This window comes from Ailuropoda melanoleuca, chromosome 6, assembly GCF_002007445.2.
Source record: "Ailuropoda melanoleuca isolate Jingjing chromosome 6, ASM200744v2, whole genome shotgun sequence".
NCBI classification, from domain to species: domain Eukaryota; kingdom Metazoa; phylum Chordata; class Mammalia; order Carnivora; family Ursidae; genus Ailuropoda; species Ailuropoda melanoleuca.
In genome coordinates, this window is record NC_048223.1 from 47,937,339 (window position 1) to 47,962,286 (window position 24,948).

At 38.9% G+C, this 24,948-nt stretch overlaps 1 protein-coding gene across 1 annotated transcript in view; it reads left to right on the forward strand.

The window, feature by feature from the left end:
• PCDH15 (protocadherin related 15) overlaps positions 1 to 24,948 on the forward strand; it is a 1,685,023-nt gene that overhangs the window by 1,202,899 nt on the left and 457,176 nt on the right. The window contains exon 10 of the mRNA XM_034662367.1: positions 6,792 to 6,962. Coding sequence (XP_034518258.1) covers positions 6,792 to 6,962 — 171 coding nt within the window. The remainder of the gene's footprint in view (positions 1 to 6,791; positions 6,963 to 24,948) is intronic.

Below are 24,948 nucleotides of genomic sequence, written 5' to 3' on the forward strand. Positions count from 1 at the left end.
TTTAAAACTTTAAAATATCTTAATTTCATAAAGGAAATAAGAGAAATGAGGAATGAAAATGGGAGGAAGAGAGGAAGGAATTTTTTGGGGTGATAGTTTTTAATATGTTTTGGATTCTCGCATAGCAATGAATGGAAATATAAACTTCAGGATATCACATAAAACATTCATGCAAATAATTATGTTTTATTTATACCACTCCCAATTTAGAATGTTATTTCTTTTATCTAGAACAGTCTTGAGCAGTAACATTTTACTAGAAAGAGGAGAAGGTTCTTTTCATTTCAGTTTTTATCTGAATTGCCAGGGGCTATGTTTTAGATGAATTTTTTAGATCAAATTTGGTTCTAAACTGGGAGAAGTACTAAAGCCTTCCTTGGGCTTACATGTGTGCAGTGTGCAGGAGACCTACTTCCATATTTCTCCTTATGTTTTATAATACATTTTTAAGTACAAATCGTGGGGAAACTCCACACCTGTAGAGAGGCTGCTGGTATTTCTCAGTGCTACCTGTCTGTTGATAGAAGTAAAGAGGAGCAGGATGTATCACCCCAAAATATAGCTTCCTGGCATAAGGATTATTTTAGGCTGATTAGGTTTTCAGAACGGCAAACAACAGAGGAGCTCTGAAAATCATGCAGAAACACTTCCCTGTTGGAAGAGCAATTTGCTCTTACACGAGAAGTCTCCACTTGCAAGGGTGTCCCTCTCCCACCAGGAAGATGAGAATGACTGGATCTGGACAAGCTCCCGTCAATGGGGAAGGTCTGGACGTACACCTGCAAGACAGCGACTCCCGTGTTTACTGTGCTTTGCCTGAAAACCTGGCACTCCCCCACTCCCCATGTCTTCTTTAGTCTTTAACTGGAATTGGTATTTAAGGTGATAGCTTTGGCCATTTGGCGGAGTTACTCAGTTTTCCTGGTATCTGTGTGTATACAGTAGGTGCACACATCAGTAAACTGCTTGGGGTTTTTACCTGTTAATGTGTTCTCTATTATATGAGGTCTCAGCCGAGAAGCTAGAAGGGCAGAGAGAAAATTATTTTTCTTCTCTGACAGTAGCTTCTTTGTATTTTTTTCCAAGTAAATTTTATAGATCATTACAAAACTTTATTTTATAGATCAACACTTTATAAGCAGTTATCTTTTCTCAATATTGTAACTGAACCCACGTGAGTTGGCTCCTTGGTGAGTCAGAAGCTGGACCATGTGAGTGGTTGCACAAAGAACACTTTATTTGCAGCAAGCAAGGAGATTACAAGGAATGACTTCCGAAGCTGTGACTCCTGAAGAAGGGTGGATGGGTCCCATTCATTCAGGGTTAGGATGAATATTTAGATAGGGGAGCCTTGCCATCATGTGTTGAGGTGGGCATGGGGTCACGTATGTGTCTTAAGGAAGCCTGCCCATATTGTGTAAATGAGGCTCATGTCCTTCCTTGGGTGGAGGTTTTAGTATTATAATGAGGTTAATGTGGTCATCAGTCATTCTTGAGGTCACGACATGGTCCATCTGCACAGCCACAAGTCGGGGATTAAGCTCAAACTGGTCAGGGTGGTCTTGGCCAGCTCTAGGTCTTGTCAGGACAGTTGCTCTTGTGAGGGGTGGTTTCCGGTTTCCATTTGTCTGAGTAAAGAGATAAGTTGGAGAGAAGAGTTCAAGGGAAAATGCGCCACAAAGGTTGGTGAGTACAAGCAGGCGGGCAAAGTGAGGTCCTGGGGTCTAGCTGGTGACAATATGAGATAGAAGTCTACATTAAGTATTTTGGGAATGAAACCTGCACCCACCCTCATACGCTCGTACCCATATTATGGAGTAGTGAAGCAGAGAACAGTGAGATTTGTTGCCGACAGACTGAAAGAGTTTAGGTAAATACTCCACTCTGTTTACTACAGTGACTTGCTGATGGTATATGAGGGGTAAGGTTGTGTGGCATGCAAGTGTAGAAATGCTGCTTCTGAGTATTAAAATATTTTTGCCACATCTATACTAATTAAAACATGTTATTTACCTAATATTTTTTTATAAATTCAGGTTGATTTGGTCTTTTGAAAAACTTCATCCTAAGTAATCATAATTTTAAAATGATAGGTTTGATAAGCCAGTTGTGGTTTTTAAAATTTAAAATAAATCCATGAATTTATGCCAAATTAAGATTTTTCAACAAAATGGTGGTTGCCAGAGGGGAAAGAGTGGGGGATGGGCAAATGGGTGAAGGGGAGTGGGAGATACCGGTTTCTAGTTATGGAATTAATAACCCATGGAAATAAAAGACACAGCATAGGGAATATCGTCAATGATATTGTACTAGTGCTGTGTGATGACAGATGGTAGCTACACTCGTAGTGAGCACAGCATAGCATTATGTGTTGAATCGCTATATTGTACACCTGAAACGAATACGACATCGTGTGTCAACTATGCTTCAGTGAAAAAAAAAAGAGTTTTCTATATGTACTCAAAACTCACACATGTAAACAGTATAGTTTTAAAAGCTAACTTGTGAACCACCAAAATTATCTCACATGTCATTTGCTGCTCCTACTGTACTTTCAACTGTTTTGAATATAATGAAGAGACAAAATTTACAACAATTAAAGAAGGACTTCTTGAAAATCTCTATATCCTGTAAGTTCAGCCAATCATAATTACTACTCTCATCTTGTAGTAATTAATCTCAATTATATTTTCCCTTTTTTGAGAAAGGGAAATTATATTTTCCTCCATACTCTTAGATATACTAATTGAGGACTTGCAGATTGCACTGACAAAAGCAGAAATAACAGGACAAAATCTCTCACATGCATATGGGTCAAGCAGGAGTGGCTCCCTGAACTGCTAAGGACCAGGGTCTGCAGCATACCTTTCTGGGGGAGCAGGGAGAAAGGGCTTCTGTGAAAACACACGGGCTTCTAATGAGAATGAGCAGGAGATAAGGATGTTGTGATAATGTATGTTCATGTAGGAACTACTGTTTGCTAGTTTGGTTTGTTTGTTTTCTCAGTGGCCGTAACCATTCATGGCAGCCTCATTTCCAGAAGTTTCTGTTTTTTAGTGAGATAAAAGAAGACTTCTTTTTGTATATGTTCAATCTCAAATATCTTTAAAATAGTCTTTATATCAACTTCGAGACCCTTAGTGGTCTTCACACAGTGGAAATTTAAACATTCCCCTCCACACAATTTGACCACAGTCTATCTTATAATGGTTATAAACACTAAAGCAGTTGGAGTCACAGAGTTATTATATTCCTGAACAGTTGCCTAGGCAAAATTCCACCAACAGAGATTTTTCTGCCTTCTGAGATTTAACCCTAGAAACCTACCTTACAACCTTTCTTCAGCACCCAGATTGGGAAAGAACATAACTGAAATTCAGACTTGTACACAAAGCTTGAGAGAGATTTTTTTTAATGTTTTTTTTTATTATATTATGTTAGTCACCATACAGTACATCCCTGGTTTCCGATGTAAAGCTCAATGCTTCATTAGTTGCGTATAACGCCCAGTGCACCATGCAACACGTGCCCTCTTCACTACCCATCACTCTGAGAAACAAGCTGAGGGCTTCAGAGGAGAGGGGGGTGGGGGAATGGGATGGACTGATGATGGGTAGAGAGAGATGTTTTTAATTGGTAAGCAAATATTGATGTCTGGTAAATGTCACACAGGAAAACACTAAGAAACATAAAATATCAGTCCATTAGCATATCACTTTTTTAACATACAGTGTAATGTTACTTTCAGACGTACAATGTAGTGACTCAACACTTCCGTACATCACCTCGTGCTCATCACAAGTGTCCTCCTGCATCCCCATCACCTGTTTCACCCACCCCCTCATCCAATATAACCAAGTATATTACTTCGAAAAAAATCAGTGAGGTCAATGCACATACCATAAAATTAGCCATTGTAAAGTGAACATTTCAGTGGCATTTGGCAATTGACGCTGTTGTGCATCTGCCACCTTTATCCATTTCCCAAATATTTCATCCCAAAAAGAAGCCTCATACCTCTTTAGCAGTCCTTCCTCAGAGAGCACTCCTGCTCTCTCGGCCCCCTGCAGCCACCACTCTGTCTGTGTGGATTTACCTATTCTGGACGTTTCATATATATATGTGTGTATATATATATATTATATATATATATAACATATACTTTATATATATATGAATATATGAATATATATATAACATATATAACATATATAACATATATATATAACATATACTTACTTATATGAATATATGAATATATATAGATAACATATACTTACTTTTTGAAGTTGTACATTTCATATATATATGAATATATATATATATAACATACTCACTTTATATATACATGAATATATATATAACATATACTTATATATATACTTATATATATATATATATAACATATACTTACTTTTTGAAGTTGTACAGAATAGAATTTTAAGGAGACAGAAAAAATAAAAGTTTTCAAAATAACTAAATACTATGAAAGTAAAGACACTCTAGATTCTATCATAATGAATGACAAACCACCACCACCATTCTCACGTGGATGTTCTGGACAGAGATGACTTGGGTCCCATGTGTCTTCCTTGTGTCTTCCTGGTGAACTCTCTTTAGATAAATTTAATTAGTGTAAATGAAATGTAATGTGATGAAATCACTTCCACCCTTGAACGTGGGCTGCACATAGTGTTTTTTTCCCCTAAAGAAATGAAAAGGGAAAAAAGAGAGAATAAACTGACAATGGAGAAATGTAATGAACACAACCTCAACCAGGTGATCAAGGTTAGCGTAAAAGATGAGTCGTGTTAATAATGTAATGTGATGACATGACCCTGGACCTCTATGGTCTTCCTCCCCAAAATGCATCGCCCCCGTCTGATCTTGAGAAAAACATCAATGTCCCCAGTGAAGAACTTTCTACAAAATGCCTGACCAGTACTCAACATTGTCAAGGTAATCAAAAACAAGGGTAGTTGGAGAAATTTTCAGAGCCAAAGGAGCCTGAGAAGACATGATGGCTACCTATAGGCAGAGTCCCGGATGGGATCCTGGGATGGAAAATGCACATCAGAAACTAACAATGTCTCAGAAGTAGGGATCGTAGTTATCCTCAAAGCTAAAAGTACAGCTGGCCAAGCTGAGTCAGGAAGACTTTGCTCTTTCAATAAGAAGGACAGGGAATGCAGTCTGAACTCAAGTTGGCTAAAAGAAGAGCTAGAGCACTGCTAAGAGCCAAGATGGGAGTTCTCATCAAAAGAAAAATTTTTTTCTTTTTCTTTTTTTCCCCCTGTGTCTATATGAGATGACGGATGTTAAGTAAAACTATTGTAAAATCCTTTCACGTATATGTATGTCAAATCATTACATTGCACACCCTAAAATCATGCAGTGCTCTGTCAATTATATCTCCGTAAAATTGGGGAAAACAAAACAAGAAAAACAAAACAAAACAAAACAAAACCCCAGAATCCCTGTTCTCTTGACAATAGAATGTCTCATGGAAAAGAGTGGAAGTTGAATAGATAATTGTCATTATTGCTACAAGAGCGCTCTTCCTAGAAATTGTAGCTTTTGAGTCCCAAAGAATGAAGAAGCAAAATAAAACAATTATCATCTGGAAAGCTAGGTTATTTCAATGACAACAGGGCACTCCCTGAAGACCAGGAATGCCAGTCTCAAAAGACTTGATAACAGAAAAGGCTTCAGTGAGCCATTAAACATTTCTCTGTTAAAAGTGCAGCAGACCTGGCAGGTTTTCTTCTTTTTCCTGTTTTCTCCCTTAGTTTTACTTTTCTGAGGATTAGGGGGGTTTTGTTTGTTTGTTATTGTTTGTTTTTAGAAATAACCAAAATTTATGTAAAGTTTTTCTTTAAAAAAAAGATTATTTTTTTTTATTTATTTGAGAGGGAGAGAGAGTGCACACAAGTGGAGGAGGGGCAGAGGGAGAGGGAGAAGCAGACTCCCCACTGAACAGGAAGCCTGACGTGGGACTCAGTCCCAGGACCCCGGAATCATGACCTGAGCCGAAGGCAGAAGCCTAACCAACTGAGCCACCAAGGCACCCCTAAAATTTGTCTACATTGCTTGAAACATCATCAAAAATGAAAGACAGAGCTGGGGTCGGGGTGGGGTAGAGGAATCAAGAGCCAACTGTGTTTGCTAATTGGCCTTCTTGAGGGAAAAGTGAAATTGTGTTGTACTTGAAGGATGGGAGATAGCGTCACAGCTTGGAGCAAGCCTCCTATGCATGTTAGACTCCTGCCCTCCCACAGAGACTGGGAGGTGGTGCTCCATCTTCTTTGGTGATTGCATTTCAAAGGAATGGCTCCCACGTCCTTGAGCAGGAGTGCTGGATCATAAAACTGGCAGAAGTTGGAGCTGCAGGAAGATTGCCAGCTCAAAGGGCAGAGAAAGTATGTACAGTTGCAAGTTTTCTTTTTTTTTTTTTTAAAGATTTTATTTATTTATTCGGCAGAGATAGAGACAGCCAGCAAGATAGGTAACATAAGCAGGGGGAGCGGGAGAGGAAGAAGCAGGCTCATAGCGGAGGAGCCTGATGTGGGGCTTGATCCCATAACACCGGGATCACGCCCTGAGCCAAAGGCAGACGCTTAACCGCTGTGCCACCCAGGCGCCCCTAGTTGCAAGTTTTCTAAAGTAAATGCCCCAAGAGAAGTCAAGGCCTGTAATCCGGAAGAAACCTGTCTACAGTCTAGTCAAGCTGAAGGGAATGTTGGGTGCATCTCATTGTTTTTTGTGTCTTTTTTTTTTTTCCTTTCTCACAGGACCGTGCACAAAATCTGAATGAGCGGCGAACCACCACCACCACCCTCACAGTGGACATTCTGGATGGAGATGACTTGGGTCCCATGTTTCTACCTTGTGTCCTCGTGCCAAACACGCGTGATTGTCGCCCACTCACCTACCAAGCCGCCATCCCTGAATTGAGAACTCCGGTAAATGTGCTTGCATTCTTTCCCCTTCACTTATACCTCTTTAACCTCAATGAGATCCTTTTCTAGTAGTTTGCGGATGTATTAGGTGGGAATAGCAAACTTCACTCTATGGGTATTACAAGGTATTTATGTCCAAAACCATTTTCAGAGAGTATGGCGAAGTTTGGTCCCCATGCATTACTGCATCATTGGCAAAGTCCGAAGTGTGTCGGGAAGCAACCATTCATTTGACACTGATTATTTTATTTTTCCACCCATAAATCATAACCTAGTTCAGTTGCCAACCTGTTCTAGGAAACTCTAAGAAATAGCTTCAGCATTTCCTTAAATTCACCAAATAAACAGTCTTAAGCCAGTCCTAAGTCAGAAGACACACGGGTCAATAGGGTGTTTGTCAGCCTCTTAGAGTCCTACAGTGTTATCGGAGATTGCACTTGGCTGTTTGGAGGTGGAAGTTAATGAATCCCAAATGCAAATATCTATCCCTTAAAGATGTATTTTAAAGAAGCAGAAAGGTAAGGCATGAATATGTACCTGGTATGCTTGATCCTGCCTCTGTTTTGTTTTTGTTTCTACCTCTTTTTTAAAATTCTAATAGAATTCTAAGTTGCTGTCAACCTGGAGTTTACACCTTGGACCCGGCTGGGTCATAAATATTTATGCCTAAGAAAAAAAAATATAAGGAAAATATAAACTAGAATATTAATTTCTCCCTTAAAAGTAAAAAAAAAAAAAAAAGAAAGAAACAATTATACTTCTCTTTTAAAGAAGCCAAATTCCTAGGGGGTAAATGTCTTTTCATTTCCTCTGGAAAGCATTCAGCTTTCTGGGTTAGTAACATGGCTCATGATGTCAGAATTTGTTAGAAGGTGTTTGAATTTTTTTTTTTCTCAAACGTGTTAGGACTGTAGTTTGAAGTATCCTCTCTGTTTTTGAGATGTTTAAAGTATAAAAAAAGAAATTCCTTCTCCTAACTGTAAATGACATTGCATTCTAGGCACTGCTAAGGGTTCTTATCCAATGTTCTTATTCAGTCCTACTTTAAGATTCAGTAAATCTTAAATAGTGGAGGTTCACTGTTGTGACTTCCAGCATAAATACATACTAGACCAGTTGGCTTATGCGGAGGAAAAAAGTTGGAGGAAAAAAAAGAATAAATGTTATGATGTGCATTTAATGAAGAAAATAATCGAATTTTCATCTCAGTGGAGTAATTTTGAAGACAAAAAGGCTAATGTAGAAATTTTGTGGACAAATAGTTGTAGATCACCTAAAGTTATATGTCACAACAGGACTTTGTGGAATATTCCGGTAAGAAGGCTATTAATGATAGTGAACATTAATTTTTTCTTTGAAAGTCTTAATTGAAATTATGAGGAAAAAATATTTTAAGTATTTATTTTTGAGTTAGTTTATGTACCTATCATTTCCGTGAGGTCCCAAGAGAAGGTAATGACATGGTGACTGGAGTTGGTGGCTCAGTGAGATGACTCTAAGAGTGCTTGATGGCCTGAGGGAAGAGGCACAGGTTGCTGCCTGGCAAGCAACCTCTGAGCATCCATTCCTCTCTCTTCCAGATGGCTGGCTGACCATCTCTCTCATTTCCATACAGTTCACCATAGAGATGAGGCCATGCTCCATATATGGGGGGAATGAAAACAAATGATCCTGGTGACTAATGTTATATAGATTGTTCAGTTCGTCATGAACTGGCTAAAGCAGGAATGGTCACTGCAATCCTGGTGGGTAGCTACCACTCTTAAGGTCACTTGGGAGATGAGATCTCTGACATACAGAGTTTATGTAGCTTTTTATGGCCTTACAACTAGCAAGTAAAAACTGTTTTCTTTTAAAGTCATGTCTCCTGAATTAAGTGCTATGCTAGCTATAAAGTCCAGAATGATCAAACTTTATGCTTCATCATCCCTTTTACCAGATTGACCCTTTCTTTAACATTCTGTGAAATGGAGAATTTTAATTTTACATATTTGAAAAGTGACAGCAAATATTCATTTGATAAGGGGTGTATTTTTATTGCTACATAGAAAAAACTAAATATATTTACTTGCAAATTTAGGCACCTGTTCTGATTACCAATGGCCGCATAAAACAATCACCAAATCTCAGTGGCTTCAAGCGATGTATTTTAAATTTGCACATAAAAGCTACAGTTTGGGCAGACTTGAGGGACCATCTCATCTCTGCTCTACACAGCACCAGCTGAGGATCCTTGCCTGAGGCCTGGGTACCGGTGTGAGGACAGTTCACTCAGCCAGTGGATTCTGACTGTTGGCTGGAGCCCAGCCAGCCGTGAGTTGCAGCTTCATTTCCACTGCACGCGGGTCTCCCTTGGGCTGTTTGGGCTTCTCACACCGAGGCACCGGGTTCAAGAACTCGCTTCCCAAGGGCATGGGGCAGAACTTGTAGGAATTGGCCTTGCCATCTACAGTGTCCCTTCTGTTGTAGTTTAACCTCAGCCAGATTCAAGGACTAACAGCAGGTACCATCTCCTGATAGGAGGTGTGTAGAAGTCACATTGTAAGAACATCTGGGGACGGAAATCTTATTGTGGTGGTTGTTGGAACCTGAAATCTCCCATTGTGCCGGCATCGGGTTTCCTGGCTCTTTTCTGCCTATGCCTCTTCTGATCCCCCTCTCATTCATGAGGGTTAAGAACTAGAGTGAGATTTTGAGTTTTACATTCAGATTGCTGTGTTTATGTCTGTCCTTTCCACTTAAAAAAATCCTTTCTTAAAAGTTTCCTTTGCATATTTTGCTAAAATTTCTAGAAATTTCAATAAATAAAATCTTGCTATTCAGAGGGAGAGAACTAACCATTTATGTCAGCTAAACAAGACATGATGACTGTAATTACATACTTGCTGATCCTTTTCTGAACTAATTCTTCAAGTTTTGAAAGCTTTGACACCTGCTCACCTTCTGCGTTGATGTGAAATTTTCCACCAATTACCTCAGTGGTACTCTTGACTTGAAAAACCATTCTTCGTTCCGCCACAATGCATGCAGAATTTATCAGCTCAGAAAAACTTTAAAAGGAAGTCTGGTACAGTGTTTAACTCATGAACCAGGATATAATAAAAATTAAAAGAAACTATTTATTGAAATACAAATAATCATGTGTTTACAGAGAAACTTATTTAGTGAATGTTTTATATGTTTTTCTATAACAGAAAATCGTCTTCAGCAAAAAGTCCTGTCTTCACAAACACTAAGATTAATATTATATTGGATATGTAAATATATAGATCTGATGTCTCTAGGGTACGAAAGCCATTTGTAGTTCTGTGCTAATTATTATTCATTTATTAATTTGATAAGTATGTACTGGCCCCGATGTATGCCCAACTCTGTGCTAATCGAGGACATAAGTAGGATGGGATGAGTCCTCTCCAATATTGTGTAAATTTATTCTCACTTTCTGACTCTATGAAGTTGTTATGCTTATCTGGTTGAAGTTTCCTGATATTATGGAAAACTCCCATAGATTTTGGAGACCATAGAACCCACAGCTCTGTTTTCTGTTTTCTCTTGAAGCACAAAGACATTGCAAATGTTCACACTTGATTTTTTTTTTCATGATGTAACAGTCCATCCTGTTTGGTTGGTTGGTTGGTATTTTGCTGAGTAATTTGTCCCTGGAGAGAAACACTGTAGTGTGATAATATGATGTATTATCTATGTGTTTCCTAGATGTACCTCCCTTTACTTAGTGCTTGACAGAATGGTCATCTAGGAGCTAGGATCCACACTCCAATGAGCTCTTCCAGTCCCTGTGGAGTTGGGTCCCACAACTGTCTACCCACAGGCACTGTATATAATCTGTCTCAAAGAACTCTGGTTTTCATGTAACTGTCAAAGACAGCTCTTCTCCTGTATTTATGGTGCTCTCCCCTTCCAGGGAACCTTTCCCAGTTATTACGGGAGTGGCAGTGATCTGCAGTGATATACAACATTGATAATTTCCTCTTGACTCATGCTCATTGAGCAATCCAGTAACGTCCTCCTCTCCTCTTTTATGAAAGTGCTGGTTCTCTTCCTCCCCTTCATGGCCCTGGGTTTCTCCTCCTACATCTTTGATAGCTTGTTTTGTTTCATTTTTCCTAATTAAATCTCTCTGCTTAAAGTTTTACTTACATATTTGTTTAATTATTTATTTATTTATTTTTTGCTTATTCTTAAATCTTGGTGATTTTCCAGACTTCTATCTTTTGAAACTTTTTTTTTCACTATAGTTTTCACTAAGATTCATCAAACCATCAATACCAAGAGGTTCTATTTTTCTTCAAATAGGGATGATCTGTGTGTTGTGGAAGTGTTTTCTGACTTGGACTCTTTCCTGACCGCCAAGCTTGCATTTTTCACTTTTTCTAGATTTTTTTTAAGATTTTTTCTTCAAATAGGGATGATCTGTGTGTTGTGGAAGTGTTTTCTGACTTGGACTCTTTCCTGACCGCCAAGCTTGCATTTTTCACTTTTTCTAGATTTTTTTTAAGATTTTTTATTTATTTAACAGAGACAGTCAGCGAGAGAGGGAACACAAGCAGGGGGAGTGGGAGAGGAAGAAGCAGGCTCATAGCCGAGGAGCCTGATGTGGGGCTTGAGCCCATAACGCCGGGATCACACCCTGAGCCGAAGGCAGACGCTTAACGACTGCGCCACCCAGGTGCCCCACTTTTTCTAGATATTTTTACGTGTGCTTTCCACAGATGCCTCATTATCCTTTCTAACGTTCTCATCCTTCTCTTGTTCACCTCCTGTTACCTTTGAGGTCATTGTGGGTTCGGACCTTCACTTCCCTGACCCCTACCCGAAACTCGATCAGTTTCCACAGATCCCTTCTGCACTGTCTACAAGGTGTTACTCACATATGTGCGATGCCCAGTTCCACTGTCAAAATATGCATGTAAAGACATACTCTCCAGGCGCCTGGGTGGCTCAGTCAGTTAAGCAGCCAACTCTTGGTTTTGTTCAGGTCATGATCTCAGGGTCGTGGGATCGAGTCCTGCGTGGGGACTGCACGATCAGTGCAGAGTCTGCTTCAAGATACTCTTTCTCTTGGGGCCCCTGGGTAGTGCAGTCATTAAGTGTCTGCTTTCGGCTCAGGGCGTGATCCCAGCGTTTTGGGATCGAGTCCCACATCGGGCTCCTCTCCTGGGAGCCTGCTTCTTCCTCTCCCACTCCCCCTGCTTGTGTTCCCTCTCTCGCTGGCTGTCTGTCACATAAATAAATAAAATCTTAAAAAAAAAAAAAGATTCTCTTTCTCTCTCTCTCTCCCTCTGCCCCTCCCCTGACTCACATGCTCTCTCTCTGTCTGAAGAAATAAATAAAATCTTAAAAAAAAACAATAACAAAAAAACATACTTTCCACTCTAGACCCCAGAGCATCATCTCACTGAAGGCAGTTATGTTTTTGAAATATAGTTCTGATCTGATCGTTCACTGTTTAAAATAAAAGCTGCAATATTCGCACCATATACCCAATGAGCTCCCAAAGCATTGAGCATGTCACTAGTAGTCATTTTACATCAGACCACGTTCCAGCCTCATCTCTTGTGACTTGCCTACTGTAACCTACCTAGCAAAGCAGAGCTTTGTGTCTGCGCCTTATCCTCTCTGAGAACTACCCTCTCCTCTCTCCACTTTGTTCCATATACTAAGCTCGTATTTGTTACCCAGGTTCATCTCAGTAAATCTGACGTGTTGGGCTCCCAGGTTTAAGTTTCTGCATGTGCCGTGTACGCCTGTTGGAAGTGTCCTGCAGTTGTCTGCCTGTTTCTCTCTCGCATGACTGTGTGTTCTGTAATTTCCTGTTTGTCATTACACCCTAACATGCCAAGCACCTGCTTCTCATAGTAAGTGTTCAGTAACTGTCCAATTGGACTAATCTGTCAATTAAAACTTCGAGAAATACAAACTCTGCACTGAGATACTGGATATGAATATGAATAAGCATGGCTCCTGCCTTCTTACAGTGACAGTGTTTTTGTCCCGAATACGCATATGTGAAGAGCATATATGTATGTTTTATATATGTAGATGATATATAACTTGTGTGTGTGTAATTATGTATTATCAGTATATATTATCCAAATGTTAGCTGTGGTACATAAAAGTTTTTTATACACTTCTGGTGTTTTCAAATGCTAATAGAGTGGCAAGCACTGTCATACTTGGTCATTATCTGTCCAATTGGAGTCAAATAGGTATTATAGGTAAAGTAAGCATATTTCCCCATTGCCAGAGAAAGTTCCAGTTTATTATTGTCCCAGTATATTGTTCATAACGCGTCCTTCTCCTTTCGGCAATGTCCCAAATATTAAATGATATCTTCTCTCCGTCTTTAGGCCAGTTATTTCAAAATGTGTTTTGTGGAGCTCTTTTAAAGGCAACACCTTGATGGATTAAGAAACAATTGGCAACTGCTAGACAGCCTATAACATTGTAATGAGAAGATTGTCACAGAGGGGTGGAGGGGACAGTGAGAAATAACGCAGGTAGTGTGAATGTACTTCACCGTCTACCATTTCTTCCCCTCTCCAACAGTCTCACACACACTCCACCAGCTACAAACCATCAAAGGAACTTCAGGGGAAATACGAACTAAAAGCTGAATAAACAAACAAAAACTAGAATTTAGCAAATGTTGTGTAGACTAAGACATCGTATTGTGGTAATTCTGAAGGTGGGATGTAAAATTATAAGTGAGCAAAAGAATCATTTGTTCTTTTCACCATTGGTCAAATTTTACATTAAATAGGCTGAACTGTTATTGTATCTCCATTTATAAGACAGTGTGAAGATATTTTCCAATATTTGGAACAATTAAAGAATGAAAAACTAGAGGAGGGATTGAGTTTATTACTATCAGTTAAAGGAAAAAAGTCCCTGTTCTCAGTAAAAGAAGGAAGTCTGACTCTTCTTATTCAAGAATTTGTTCCAGTACTATTTTAAATTAACACCAGAGAGGTATTTTCCTGTGAAAAGATAGAAGAGACACAGTGTCATGCAGCTTGGACATGATGTCTAGAACTTTCTGAACATTTCTGGAACTCTGATGGGAAGTTTACAGAGGTGCTCGCTGTCATGATCTAAGATAGGTTGTGAGAACTTGGAGTCCAACCTGAATCTTGCATAATGTTGCAGACATTCCTTAATATCTCTCAGCTGTAGTTTGAATTTGTCCTCTATAAAATGGGGTTAATAAAATCTAATATATGGGATTTTGTGAGTTCTAGAAAAGAAGATTCACACAGCACACTTAACTTGCTCCTGGCAAACAGTGGGGAGTTAGTAGTATCAGCTATTGATATTTTTTAAAGATTTTACTTATTTATTGAGAGAGAGTGAGAGAGAGAGAGAGAGATCACGAGCAGGGGGGAAAGGCAGAGGGAGAAGCAGAGTCCCTGCCCAGCCTGATGTGGGACTCAATCCCAGGACCCTGGGATCATGACCTGAGCCAAAGGCAGATGCTTAACCGACTGAGCCACAACAGGTGCCCCTTAGCTATTGATATTATTATCATTTCCCTGGAGTTCCTTCACCTGTCTGGGTCTTTACTCAGAGGCTCATGGGAAGAAGTAGCTAATTCACACTAGTTGTTAAATGTCTAGCTATTTTTAAGTGAAATTCCAGCTTTAGAAAATGAGTTGTGTATATTCTGACTGTGGTATTCGTAATTAATTCCGTATGGTCCTTAAAAAAAAAAATCCAGTACCTTTATTGAGAAGAACAGTAGATTCATTTTTTAAATAAATGGATTTGGCACAGTCACCACTTGTGCTGAATTAATTATGCCGTATATTATTGCTTTGGGAAGAGGGAGCAGCTGATGCAAAATGCCACAAGGTAATTCTGCGAGCCAGAAATATATCAATGGATCAAATTGTAAATGTGTGCCAGGGCAGCAAGTATCCTGCTCCTTCTTTTTCTATGAATAAAAAAACAATGGATTTCAATAGTTTCTCACATTGTCCCACAAAAACCTTCTGCTCTCGGAGGTGCCTCCAGGGCTTCTAATGCCAATAAAGATGGGACTTCCACTCCATATAATATTTCAAATTCTGCTCTATTTCCACTTGCTAATTCAGACATTTTTTCATTATTTATTTCAATTTAAAAAGGATTGGTCGCTAATTGTAAATTATGAGGAAAATTTTTTTTTAATTATACACATTAAACATTGGAACCCGTCAATCCTCAAAGACCGATTTCCAGGATGTCCATTAGTAATTTGATGCATGTCTTTCCAAATATATGGACCTGTTGGAGGCAGTTTGAGTTTGTGGGTTGTTGTTGTTGGTTTTTGTTTTTTTGTTTTTTTTGTTTTCAAACAAACCATATGACTCTGACCCATAGAAAAGCAAAGTAGTGGGTGTTCACTGGGGCCTCCCGGAATCATCTGGTGGCTTGTTTAAATTGGTTTGTAATGGCTATCAGAAAGCTCAAGACACAATTGTGTGTTGTGGGTGAAGTGGCAGGATCATGTGGTCTGGGTGTGACTAGGGGACAGGATGTACTCCTGTGACCCCAACTCAGATGCATAGTTAGGGGAGACAGCACCTGCTTTACCTAGCTTGGACCACATGCTCGCTCTTTGTCTAGAAGGAATAGAGCCTGTGATGGTTAATTTTATGTGCTAACTTGGCTTGGCCATGGGACCCAGAAATTTGGTGAAATATGTCTGGATATTGCTTCCAAGGCATTTTTCACATGAGATTAACATTTAAATCAGTAGACTTTGAGTACAACAGATTATCCTCTATAATATGGGTGGGCCTTGTCCAATCAGTTGAAGGCCTTAGATTAAAGACTGACTTTCCTCAAAGAGGAGGGAATTTTGCCAGCAGATTGTCTTTGTCTCAAACCATAATGTCTGTCCCCTGACTCTCCAGCCCCCTCACTTGCCCAGGAGATCTTTGACTTGGCAGCTTCCACAACTGTGGCATGAGCCCATTCCTTAAAATGAATCTCTCTCAATCTCTCTCTCTATAAGTAGATATACAGATAAATAGAAACAGATATCTATATAATCTCTCTCTCAATTTCTCTCTCTCTTTCTGGAGAGTAGTGTACACAATCATCCTAGTCTGGCCTGTTCTGTTTCCCTGGACAGCCCTAATGCAGGGCTCCTGATGAAACTGTCCAACAGGCAAAGGTAATTTCTCCAAGAAGACAGAGCTACTGTTAAGAAGGGGAAATGGATCCTGGAGAGCTGAAACTCACAGATGTCAGGCAAATATACAATCAAGCCATCACAAATTCTTGCCTAGAGTCCAGAATGATATTAAAAAAAAAAAAGACATCAGATGATGTCCCTTCCCTGCTTCGATGCTGTGATAGATTTTCACTAAATGATCATATCTGACTGTCTTCCTATATTGCTTATTATGGTCCTACCAATCCTTTATCACTGACTGTGTAGGCTAAATTCTTGTGAACCCCAAAATTCATATGAACAAACATGATTACCAGTGTGATGCTGTTCAGACGCAGGGCCTTTGGTAGGTGATTGGGTCCAGGGCAGAGCTGCCATTAATGGGATTAATGCCCTTATAAAAGAGAGCCCTCCTCCCTCTCACAACTGAGGACACAGGGAGAGGATGGCCATCTGTGAACCAGGAGGTGGCTCACTGCTCTGGCAGTACCTCCTTCTTGGGCTCCCAGGCTGTGGAGCTGAGAGCAAAAATGTCTGTTGTTCAGAAGCCCCTCAGTCTATGGTACATAGTCTGTTATGGCAGCCCCAATGGACGGACACCGACCTCATCCTCCACCTGGTTCAGGCCTTCTTTCTGTTCTCTATCATGTCATGCTCTTTCAGTTGAGGGCATGCACACTTTTCTGCCTCTTTCTGGAATGTTCTCTTCTGATATTGTCCTGTGTCTGGCTCTTTTAGTTATTTGGTTTCAGCTCAAAAGTCACCTCCTCAGAGAAGCCTTCCCTTACCACACAGTCTAAAGCATCTTGCTTCCGCCGTGGATTTGGTAATGCATGACCTTGTTTTATTTTCTGCAGATTGGTTGGCTAGGTGGAAATATTTTGTACATTTTTTGATTAATGTCTGTCTGGTTCCTCAGAAATGTACAAACACTATGAATAGGACCTTGCTTATCTTGATTGCTATCTTACCCAAACTCCTAGAACAGTGCCTCAAATGTAGGATGCTCAGTAAATATTTACTTAGTTGGAATACATTGAAATTTTCATTTTCATGAAGGTATAGCTTTATAAATAACTGCATAAAAAGAATAGCTGCATAGCATGTCTTTGTATGAATGCACTTAAAGTTATTTATCTCTTTTTTTAAAAGATTTATTTATTTGAAAGAGAGAGAGAGAGTGAACAAGAGAGAGAGAGACAGCATGTGCAAAAGTAGGGGGAGGGGCGAGGAAGAGGGAGAAGCAGACTTAGGACCCTGAGATCACGACCTGAGCAGAAATGAAGAGTTGGATGCCCAACCAACCAAGCCACACATGCACCCCTATTTATCCCTTTTATGTTTTGTAATTTTGTGTATAGCATTACTTGAAAAAAGTTTAAAAAATCCATGCATAAAAGTTATTCTCCTACACGAGGTTTCTTTTCTTTTTTTTTTTATAATTTTTTATTATGTTATGTTAGTCACCATGCAGTACATCCCAAGTTTTTGATGTAAAATTCCATGATTCATTACTTGCGTATAACACCCAGTGCACCATACAATACGTGCCCTCCTTAATACCCATCACCAGCCTATCCCAATCCCCCAACCCTCTCCCCTCTGACGCCCTCAGTTTGTTTCCCAGAGTCCATATTCATCTGGTATGTTTTCTTATGAGCAAAATCAACTTCATGTCACATATCCCTTTGCTTAGTTCCTCTTGATAATAATTAATAATGAGGGACATGATAATCTATGTCAATAGTTTAAACTGTCTTGAGGTGTGTGTATGGCCACAAGATGATAATAAAATGGGGAGTTCAACTCAGTGAGGTCACCACAAAAATAATCAAGTAAATAATTCTAGGAAAAGTGATAAATACAGCTGGTAAGATCTTCACATGCAGCTTTGTTTTTTAGAAACCTCAAGTATGTGGAGCTGGCTTTTTGGTAAAGCTCTTTCTGGAAGCATATTATTTCTCTGCCACCACAGCTCTAAACTAGTTTGATTTGTAGGCAGCCTAATAGCGATCCCTCTGATTTGCAATTTATTTACTAACATCATCTGCAAAGATACTCAAAGGAGAGAGATAAATCGGCCACAGAAAAAAACACCTGATTTATTTACTCCCCAAGTGACATTAGGTCATGATGCCTGCAAGACCTTCAGAGGAAATCTCATATAAGCCACTGTCACCTCCCGTCCTTGCTTTCACTTCCTACAGCCCATCCTTCACCTGGCATTCAGGGTGATCTTTTAAAAGCATCAATCAGCTCAAGTCACCTTTGTGCTTAAAATACTCCAGTGACTTCTGATTACGGTGGGAATAAAATCCAGCGGCAGAATATGACTTACAAGGCCACATGTAATTTAACTCCCGCATATCTGCTGTTCTTCTGCGAGGACTTTTATCCTCTTCTTCTGAGTTTCTTCTCATGTCCAACCTTTGCTGTTCACTCAGTTATAAAACACTTCTTTCACACATTCCAGTGTTTGGCACATCCTCATCAATCAAACCCAGTTTCGGCAAAAGTATCACGTCCTCAAAGAGACCTTTCCTGACAACCCTCCCCGTGGTAGATTTTCTTTAAAGAACAACACATTCATGTGGATTAATAGAAGAGTTTTGTTTGTTTTCAGTTGCTAGGGGAAGGTGAATAGAATTTATAAGAGCTCTGTTGTATTTTCAGGGAGAGTGTCGGAGCTCGCAGCTGTTTTGTGGCAACGTTGGTGATTTAAGGTGAGACAATGGTACAGGTTAGGAACGACCACACAAGATAGCTGCTTTTTCATCTTAATGAAACTGAAAACAAACCCTCTATGTCAAGATAATCAAAGAATAATTATTTTAGGTACTGCAGACATTTTCACTGATAATGTCAAAGAGTTGTAATAAATACCCGAGAGCTCTAAATCCCCTATCAGTAAAATCTTGGTGGACAATTTATCTGAAGATACTCAGAATAATAATAATAATAATGAAAAAAACACCCAACACTCATTCCTAAAAAAATTATTCTTAAGGTGACATTTTCACATGAGAGAAAAAGGAGGAAATGTGGAAGATTTAAGTATGTCTCTGCCAAGAAGCGTCTCTTTGATTCGATTTGAGGGTCATATAAAAGCGTTCGCATTTATCAGCATGGCAGGCACTGCGTTCAACAGTTATTGTAAACATCACTTCCTCCTCAGAATGCTTATTTCTCAGTCTGATTGCTTTGATATGAAGTGTCATCAATAAGGAGCCTCTTGGATTGTACACTTAAGTTATAAATTATTTATGTGTTCAGAAGCAATCTGATGCCGCATATTGTTTAAAGAGAGTATATACCAGACTAATAACTCACATTGTGTCCTTATAAATTTTGTTTAGTTGCATAAAGTATGTGTGATGTGACTTTCAGTTGTGTTACTCTAGATTTGGAGTTCTCATTCTTTTCACTACGAAAGAGAAGTACATTACCATGTGAGGAAGTCTGCGGAGGAATTTAGGCACGCGTACGTATTAGCGACAAGAGAGTGAAGGTGATTGTCTGCTTTCCAAGTAACTATGTTCCAAACATTGGTTTGCAAACTAGTTGTTTGGAAAGTGGGATGGTTTCCCTTAGAGGCAATGTGATTAATGATATTTAGGGAAACCTTGTAGAACACAAAAACATACGTGTGTGTGTGTGTGTGTGTGTGTGTGTTTATATAGTCTGTTGAAATATAGAGGTGTTTTTCATTGGGGAAGGGAAGCCTATAGAGGGATTTGTATTGGAGGGACAACAGTAAGTCGCCCAAAAGAAGGTCCTGGAGGGTTACCTGCCCCGGTGCAGTGCTGCTCGCCTGCTGGGCGGTGGGAGCAGCTCTGAGCCATGCATAGTGCTAATTCCTAGAACAGCTTCTCTCTCAAGCCCCACTAGTAGCAGTGGGAATGATGCATAGAAGCTAAGGCAAACTTATTATTCAATATTTTTTCTATTTTTTCTTATTACTTATATGGAATTGGATTTAATTTAAGCAGGGTGAAATAAAGTTTACTTTTTTTTTTATAAGTTAAATAAAGTTGTAATATTTTCCTAAAGAGTGGCCTGAGGTCACAGAAAGAGCCAACGAGTAGAATGCCTACTTTGTGTGAGATATGTTATATATAGTGTCTGATCACAATAGAGGAATCCTTAAAACTCAGAATGTAGAGTAACACAACTGAAATACACATCATGCATGTTTTCTCTATGCTACATTTTCTCTGGATGCAACAATACTTAACTGCGAAGGATCCCACACAAGTTACAGACCCGGCATTGACGGTCTTGAATAACCAATCTCACACTCATGGAAGTGGGTGTGTAGGAAACAGGGGTCATGGATCCGAAGCAGTAAATATCATCTTGAAATAAACCACAGAAATTATGACTTATAAATCTGGACTGCTATTTGCCACCATCTGAGCAGTTAAAGGTAGTCTATTGCTAAGACAGTGTGTTGCTTCGATTCTGAAGGAAATTCAAAGTCATCGGTTTTATATTTTAGCCGAGCACTAATATTTAATTTGGGCACTTCAAAAACAACTGAAAACCACAATGTGGTTGTTGTAATGGTCATTGCAGCATTTCTGTGTCGATTTAAAAAGGTACGTAAGAAAAAAATGAAGAAAGGTCAGAAAAAAAATTCAGTAAAAATATTTCAGCTCTCTTAGATACATTGGATGTCATGAAGCAACCCCTTGGTGTCCCCTCCTGGACTGAGGTCCTGAACTCTCCCTTCCAAGCTACCCCTTCTCCACGTGCAATAATGGTGGCTCTTGGAAAATGCTGAGTCCCTCTAGAAGAACTGTCCTTTGTTCAAATAGAGCCACTTCAGCCAATCTCATGCCCCATTTCTGGGAGCACCGCGTCCAATGGCTTGTCAATGGGATGGGACAGTGTGCAGATACGCAGTTATCTGGGCTGAATGCGTGAACACTTTAGAAAGTACCCCCTTGAGATCTCTCGTTTTGTTGTTGTCTGCCTGGATGGTAATGCTTTTCAACTCCTACCTCTGCCCAATCCTGCTTCCTGTATTCCTTTACAAGTTTATTCCCCTATCAACTCTCTATGTGCAAATCCATCAGAGTCTGTTTCGAAGGAAATCATTCTGAGACAGTGGTCTGTATTCATGTTGGTCCCCAAAGAAATACTTGAGTTAGTTTATTTTGTACAAAATAATGATAGAAGACTCATATTCTGGACACAACCAATTAGCATTTTAACTGGATCATAATACTCATGTAATGAGTTTGTTAATATGCATTTCCAACCCCCAGAATTTGATGACATGTTTGGTATGAGACCTGAAAATTTGAGGCTTCCACACTAGGGAATTTTGATTCAATATGTCCAGGATGGGGCCTAAGAATCTGTATCTTTTAATACAGAAATTTTCAAATGTATACAAGAACAGAGAAGAATAGCATGAACCCCCATGAAGTCATTACTCAGTTGTCAACCCATGGGCACTCTTGGTTCAACTATTTCCCCTCTCACCATTCTCTCACCCATTATTTGAAGCACATCTCTGATATCACATCATTTTATCTGAATGTGTTGCAATGTGTACCTTGAAGGGGTAAGTCATACCACAATGCTATCTCACCAATAAAAGAAGTTAAAGTTAGGAATTTGTATTTTTAATGTGTCAAAATAATGACAGTGATCCAGAAATCCTGAGAGCCAATGGAGTAATTAAAAATTTGGTGTGTAATTCTTGGATGACTAGTGTGAGAGTGTGTGTGCATGTGTTATTATTCTTGTTTTCAAGTGAGCATCTTTGAATTATGCCAAGGCTGTGTTTAGTCATGTGCTAAAACTTACATCAATTATGCAGGCTGACTTTTGGTAACTATACCTCTGAGTTAGTGGAGTTGTATCTTTCACCATCTTAATGAGTTCTGCTTTAATAAGTCGAATATGCATAATAAGAATGTTCACATTTTATAGAGAAGTTTAGGCCATTTGGTCAGTTCCAACCCTGTTATTTGTTAGTAGAGCTCTGTCCATAGCTCTTGCATTCTGGCATAATGGAGTACCCTTCAACTTCTGTAGATTTGAGAAAAGGACCTCCCCCCAAACATACACACACACATCATTATCATCACCATCACCATCACCTTCATATTATCATCACCATCACCATCATAATCATCATGAAGTATTCAGAAATTCATACCATAAAAAATACTTCAGTTTCCAGTTCTCTCCATTAAGTGAAGAAACATCCAGGGAGATGAACTCTAAAGACAATTTTTAATCTTAGGCATTTTAAACAGTGTCCAGAGTCTGTCTTTAGCCAGAACAGATGGTGTGTATGTCTCCTCCAACACTGAATGTGGAGACAACTTCAATTACCTTAAATAGAATTGAATCCTGTGTTTCCATGTGTTGTTTAGATTCAGACAGAACTAATATCCGTTAATGAAACTAATGGCATGGAAATTAGGGGAATTAACCTTGTCAGAACTACATGAAGACAAAAACAACAGAAGGACCTGTATGCATCCTTTTTCATCCTCAGTCCTTAAAACATCATGTGATGACTAGTCTTAAAACAAGAAAAATACGAAAAATGAATTTTGATTGAAAAGAGTTAAACAGATACACATAGGTTAAATTAGATTCCTGAAAGTATAAAAAACCCTCTGATGAACATCAGTATTCACCTCAAAAGGATTCCAGGCTCACCCAATTAACAAATACAGGAATTAAATATAAGAATTCAGTCTTGCAGAAAAAAAAAATAGAAATGGGCAACGCTGTGTGGAACTTAAATACTTCTAATATATTCTCATGTACTGCAAAGCAAGCAAGTAAACAAAATAGTAGAATTGTTATGTCATGAAAAATCCTGATAAACAGCTAGAGGGAAGCCTAATTGTTTTCCGATGCCAAGAACATGTTTTGGTGACAATTTTAGGTAGTGCATAGATGGTTTTATAGCTCATTAAAATTTGAAGAAAAGTTTTGAGATTCAGTAAATTTTACCAACAGTGCAATCAGACTTTGAAAATGGGCTATTTTTAATAACAACCAAAGGTTTAGAAGTGTTGGAGGTTTGGGGCACAAATGAAAAATTTAATCTGTAACATGTTGATCTGTGTCAGGCCTTATACTATCAGTTTGTTTTCCATCTTAGCTATATTCTAAAAGAAGATATAAGGAAAACTGACAGTTTGTAAAACATACAGAAAGAGAATGAGAAAATATAATGGTAGAGGTTCACATCTAAAATTTCTTTTTTCCCTTCACATACCAATAATAGTTATATTTTTTTGGAGGACTAACAGCATAAATTTCTATTGTAAAATAGTTAAACTATTCAAGTTTTTGTTATGTTTATCCCATCACTGTTTGATAAATCCGTTGAAATGCCATTGAAATACAGTATGTTGAAAGGCTACAATAAATTATCTTTGTTAGTATGTAAAACCTGACTTTTGGAAAAATAACGAGCAAATGGGTCTCAGAGCCAAGAGATACATTCTTTATAGATGGTTGACTTCTCAAATGAATTCCAAATAGGTAGAGAGTGCCAAGGAAGTAGTAGGTTCCCAATAAATATTTATTGAATAAAATCTGTTGGAAAACATGTGTTTAAATTTTGATTAACATTTGTTCAAAGAGAACATTTTGTTTCATATAAAAACTTTGTAAAAAACCTAAAACTATTTTATTTATATGATTTTGGTGAATACTATGTATCATTTGGTTTATTTATCATTTGCCTTGAGCCTTTGGTTATACTAAAATGTTGAGATGGTAGAAAGACATGGGCTAGACCATGTACCAGGAAACTGGATCTCTTGGAGACTCTATACCTGATTGTCTTCTTTCCCTTTCAAAGCAAAATGGGTTTTAGATGTTGTTTGGTCTTGAATGTTTGGGTGGGATGAGGCTTCTAGCATTGTGTAACTGGGGATCGAGTTCTAATGGTGGCCAGCTTGACTACAACCTCAGCTCTGTGATGGAGGCAGAGCCAGCCAACCCCCGGAGGGAACCATGTCTGAAAGATCAGTCTTGCTTTTCCTGTGAAGAGTTTAACCTTCAATTTAGTGAGGACTTTTCTGAAAGTTAAGTAAGTTGGGTATCAAAGATTGATATGGAGGTCTGGGTAATGGGTTCCTCAGGTAATTGTTTTCAGTCCTGCTTCTAGCCTTAGAATATCACTTTGTTAGTACGTTCACAGCACACTGGAGAAGAATCCTAAGACATGCCATGAAATACCTACTTGTAAGAATAAAGACTTGAGTGTAGATTCGTTTCTGAAAAACTTGAAGACCTAGACTCTGCTGTTTATGAATATAATTTTTAAAAATTTTTATTATGTTAGTCACCATACAGCACATCATTAGTTTTTGATGTAGTGTTCCATGATTCATTGTTTGCGTATAAGACCCAGTTCTCCATGTAATATGCGCCCTCCTTAATACCTATCAACAGGCCAGCCCGTCTCCCCACCCCCTCCCTTCTGAAACCCTCAGTTTGTTTCCCAGAGTCCATAGTCTCTCGTGTTTCATTCCCCCTTCTGTTTATCCCCCCTTCCTTCTTCCCTTCCTTCTCCTACCGATCTCCCTGCTATTCCTTATGATCCACAAAAGAGTGAAACCATATGATAATTGTCTTTCTCTGTTTGACGTATTTCACTTAGCATAATCTCCTCCAGCACCATCCATGTTGCTGCAAATGTTGGGTAATCGTGCTTTCTGATGGCTGAGTAATATTCCATTGTATATATAAATATATGGACCACATCTTCTTTATCCATTCATCTGTTGAAGGGCATCTCAGCTCCTTCCACAGTTTAGCTATTGT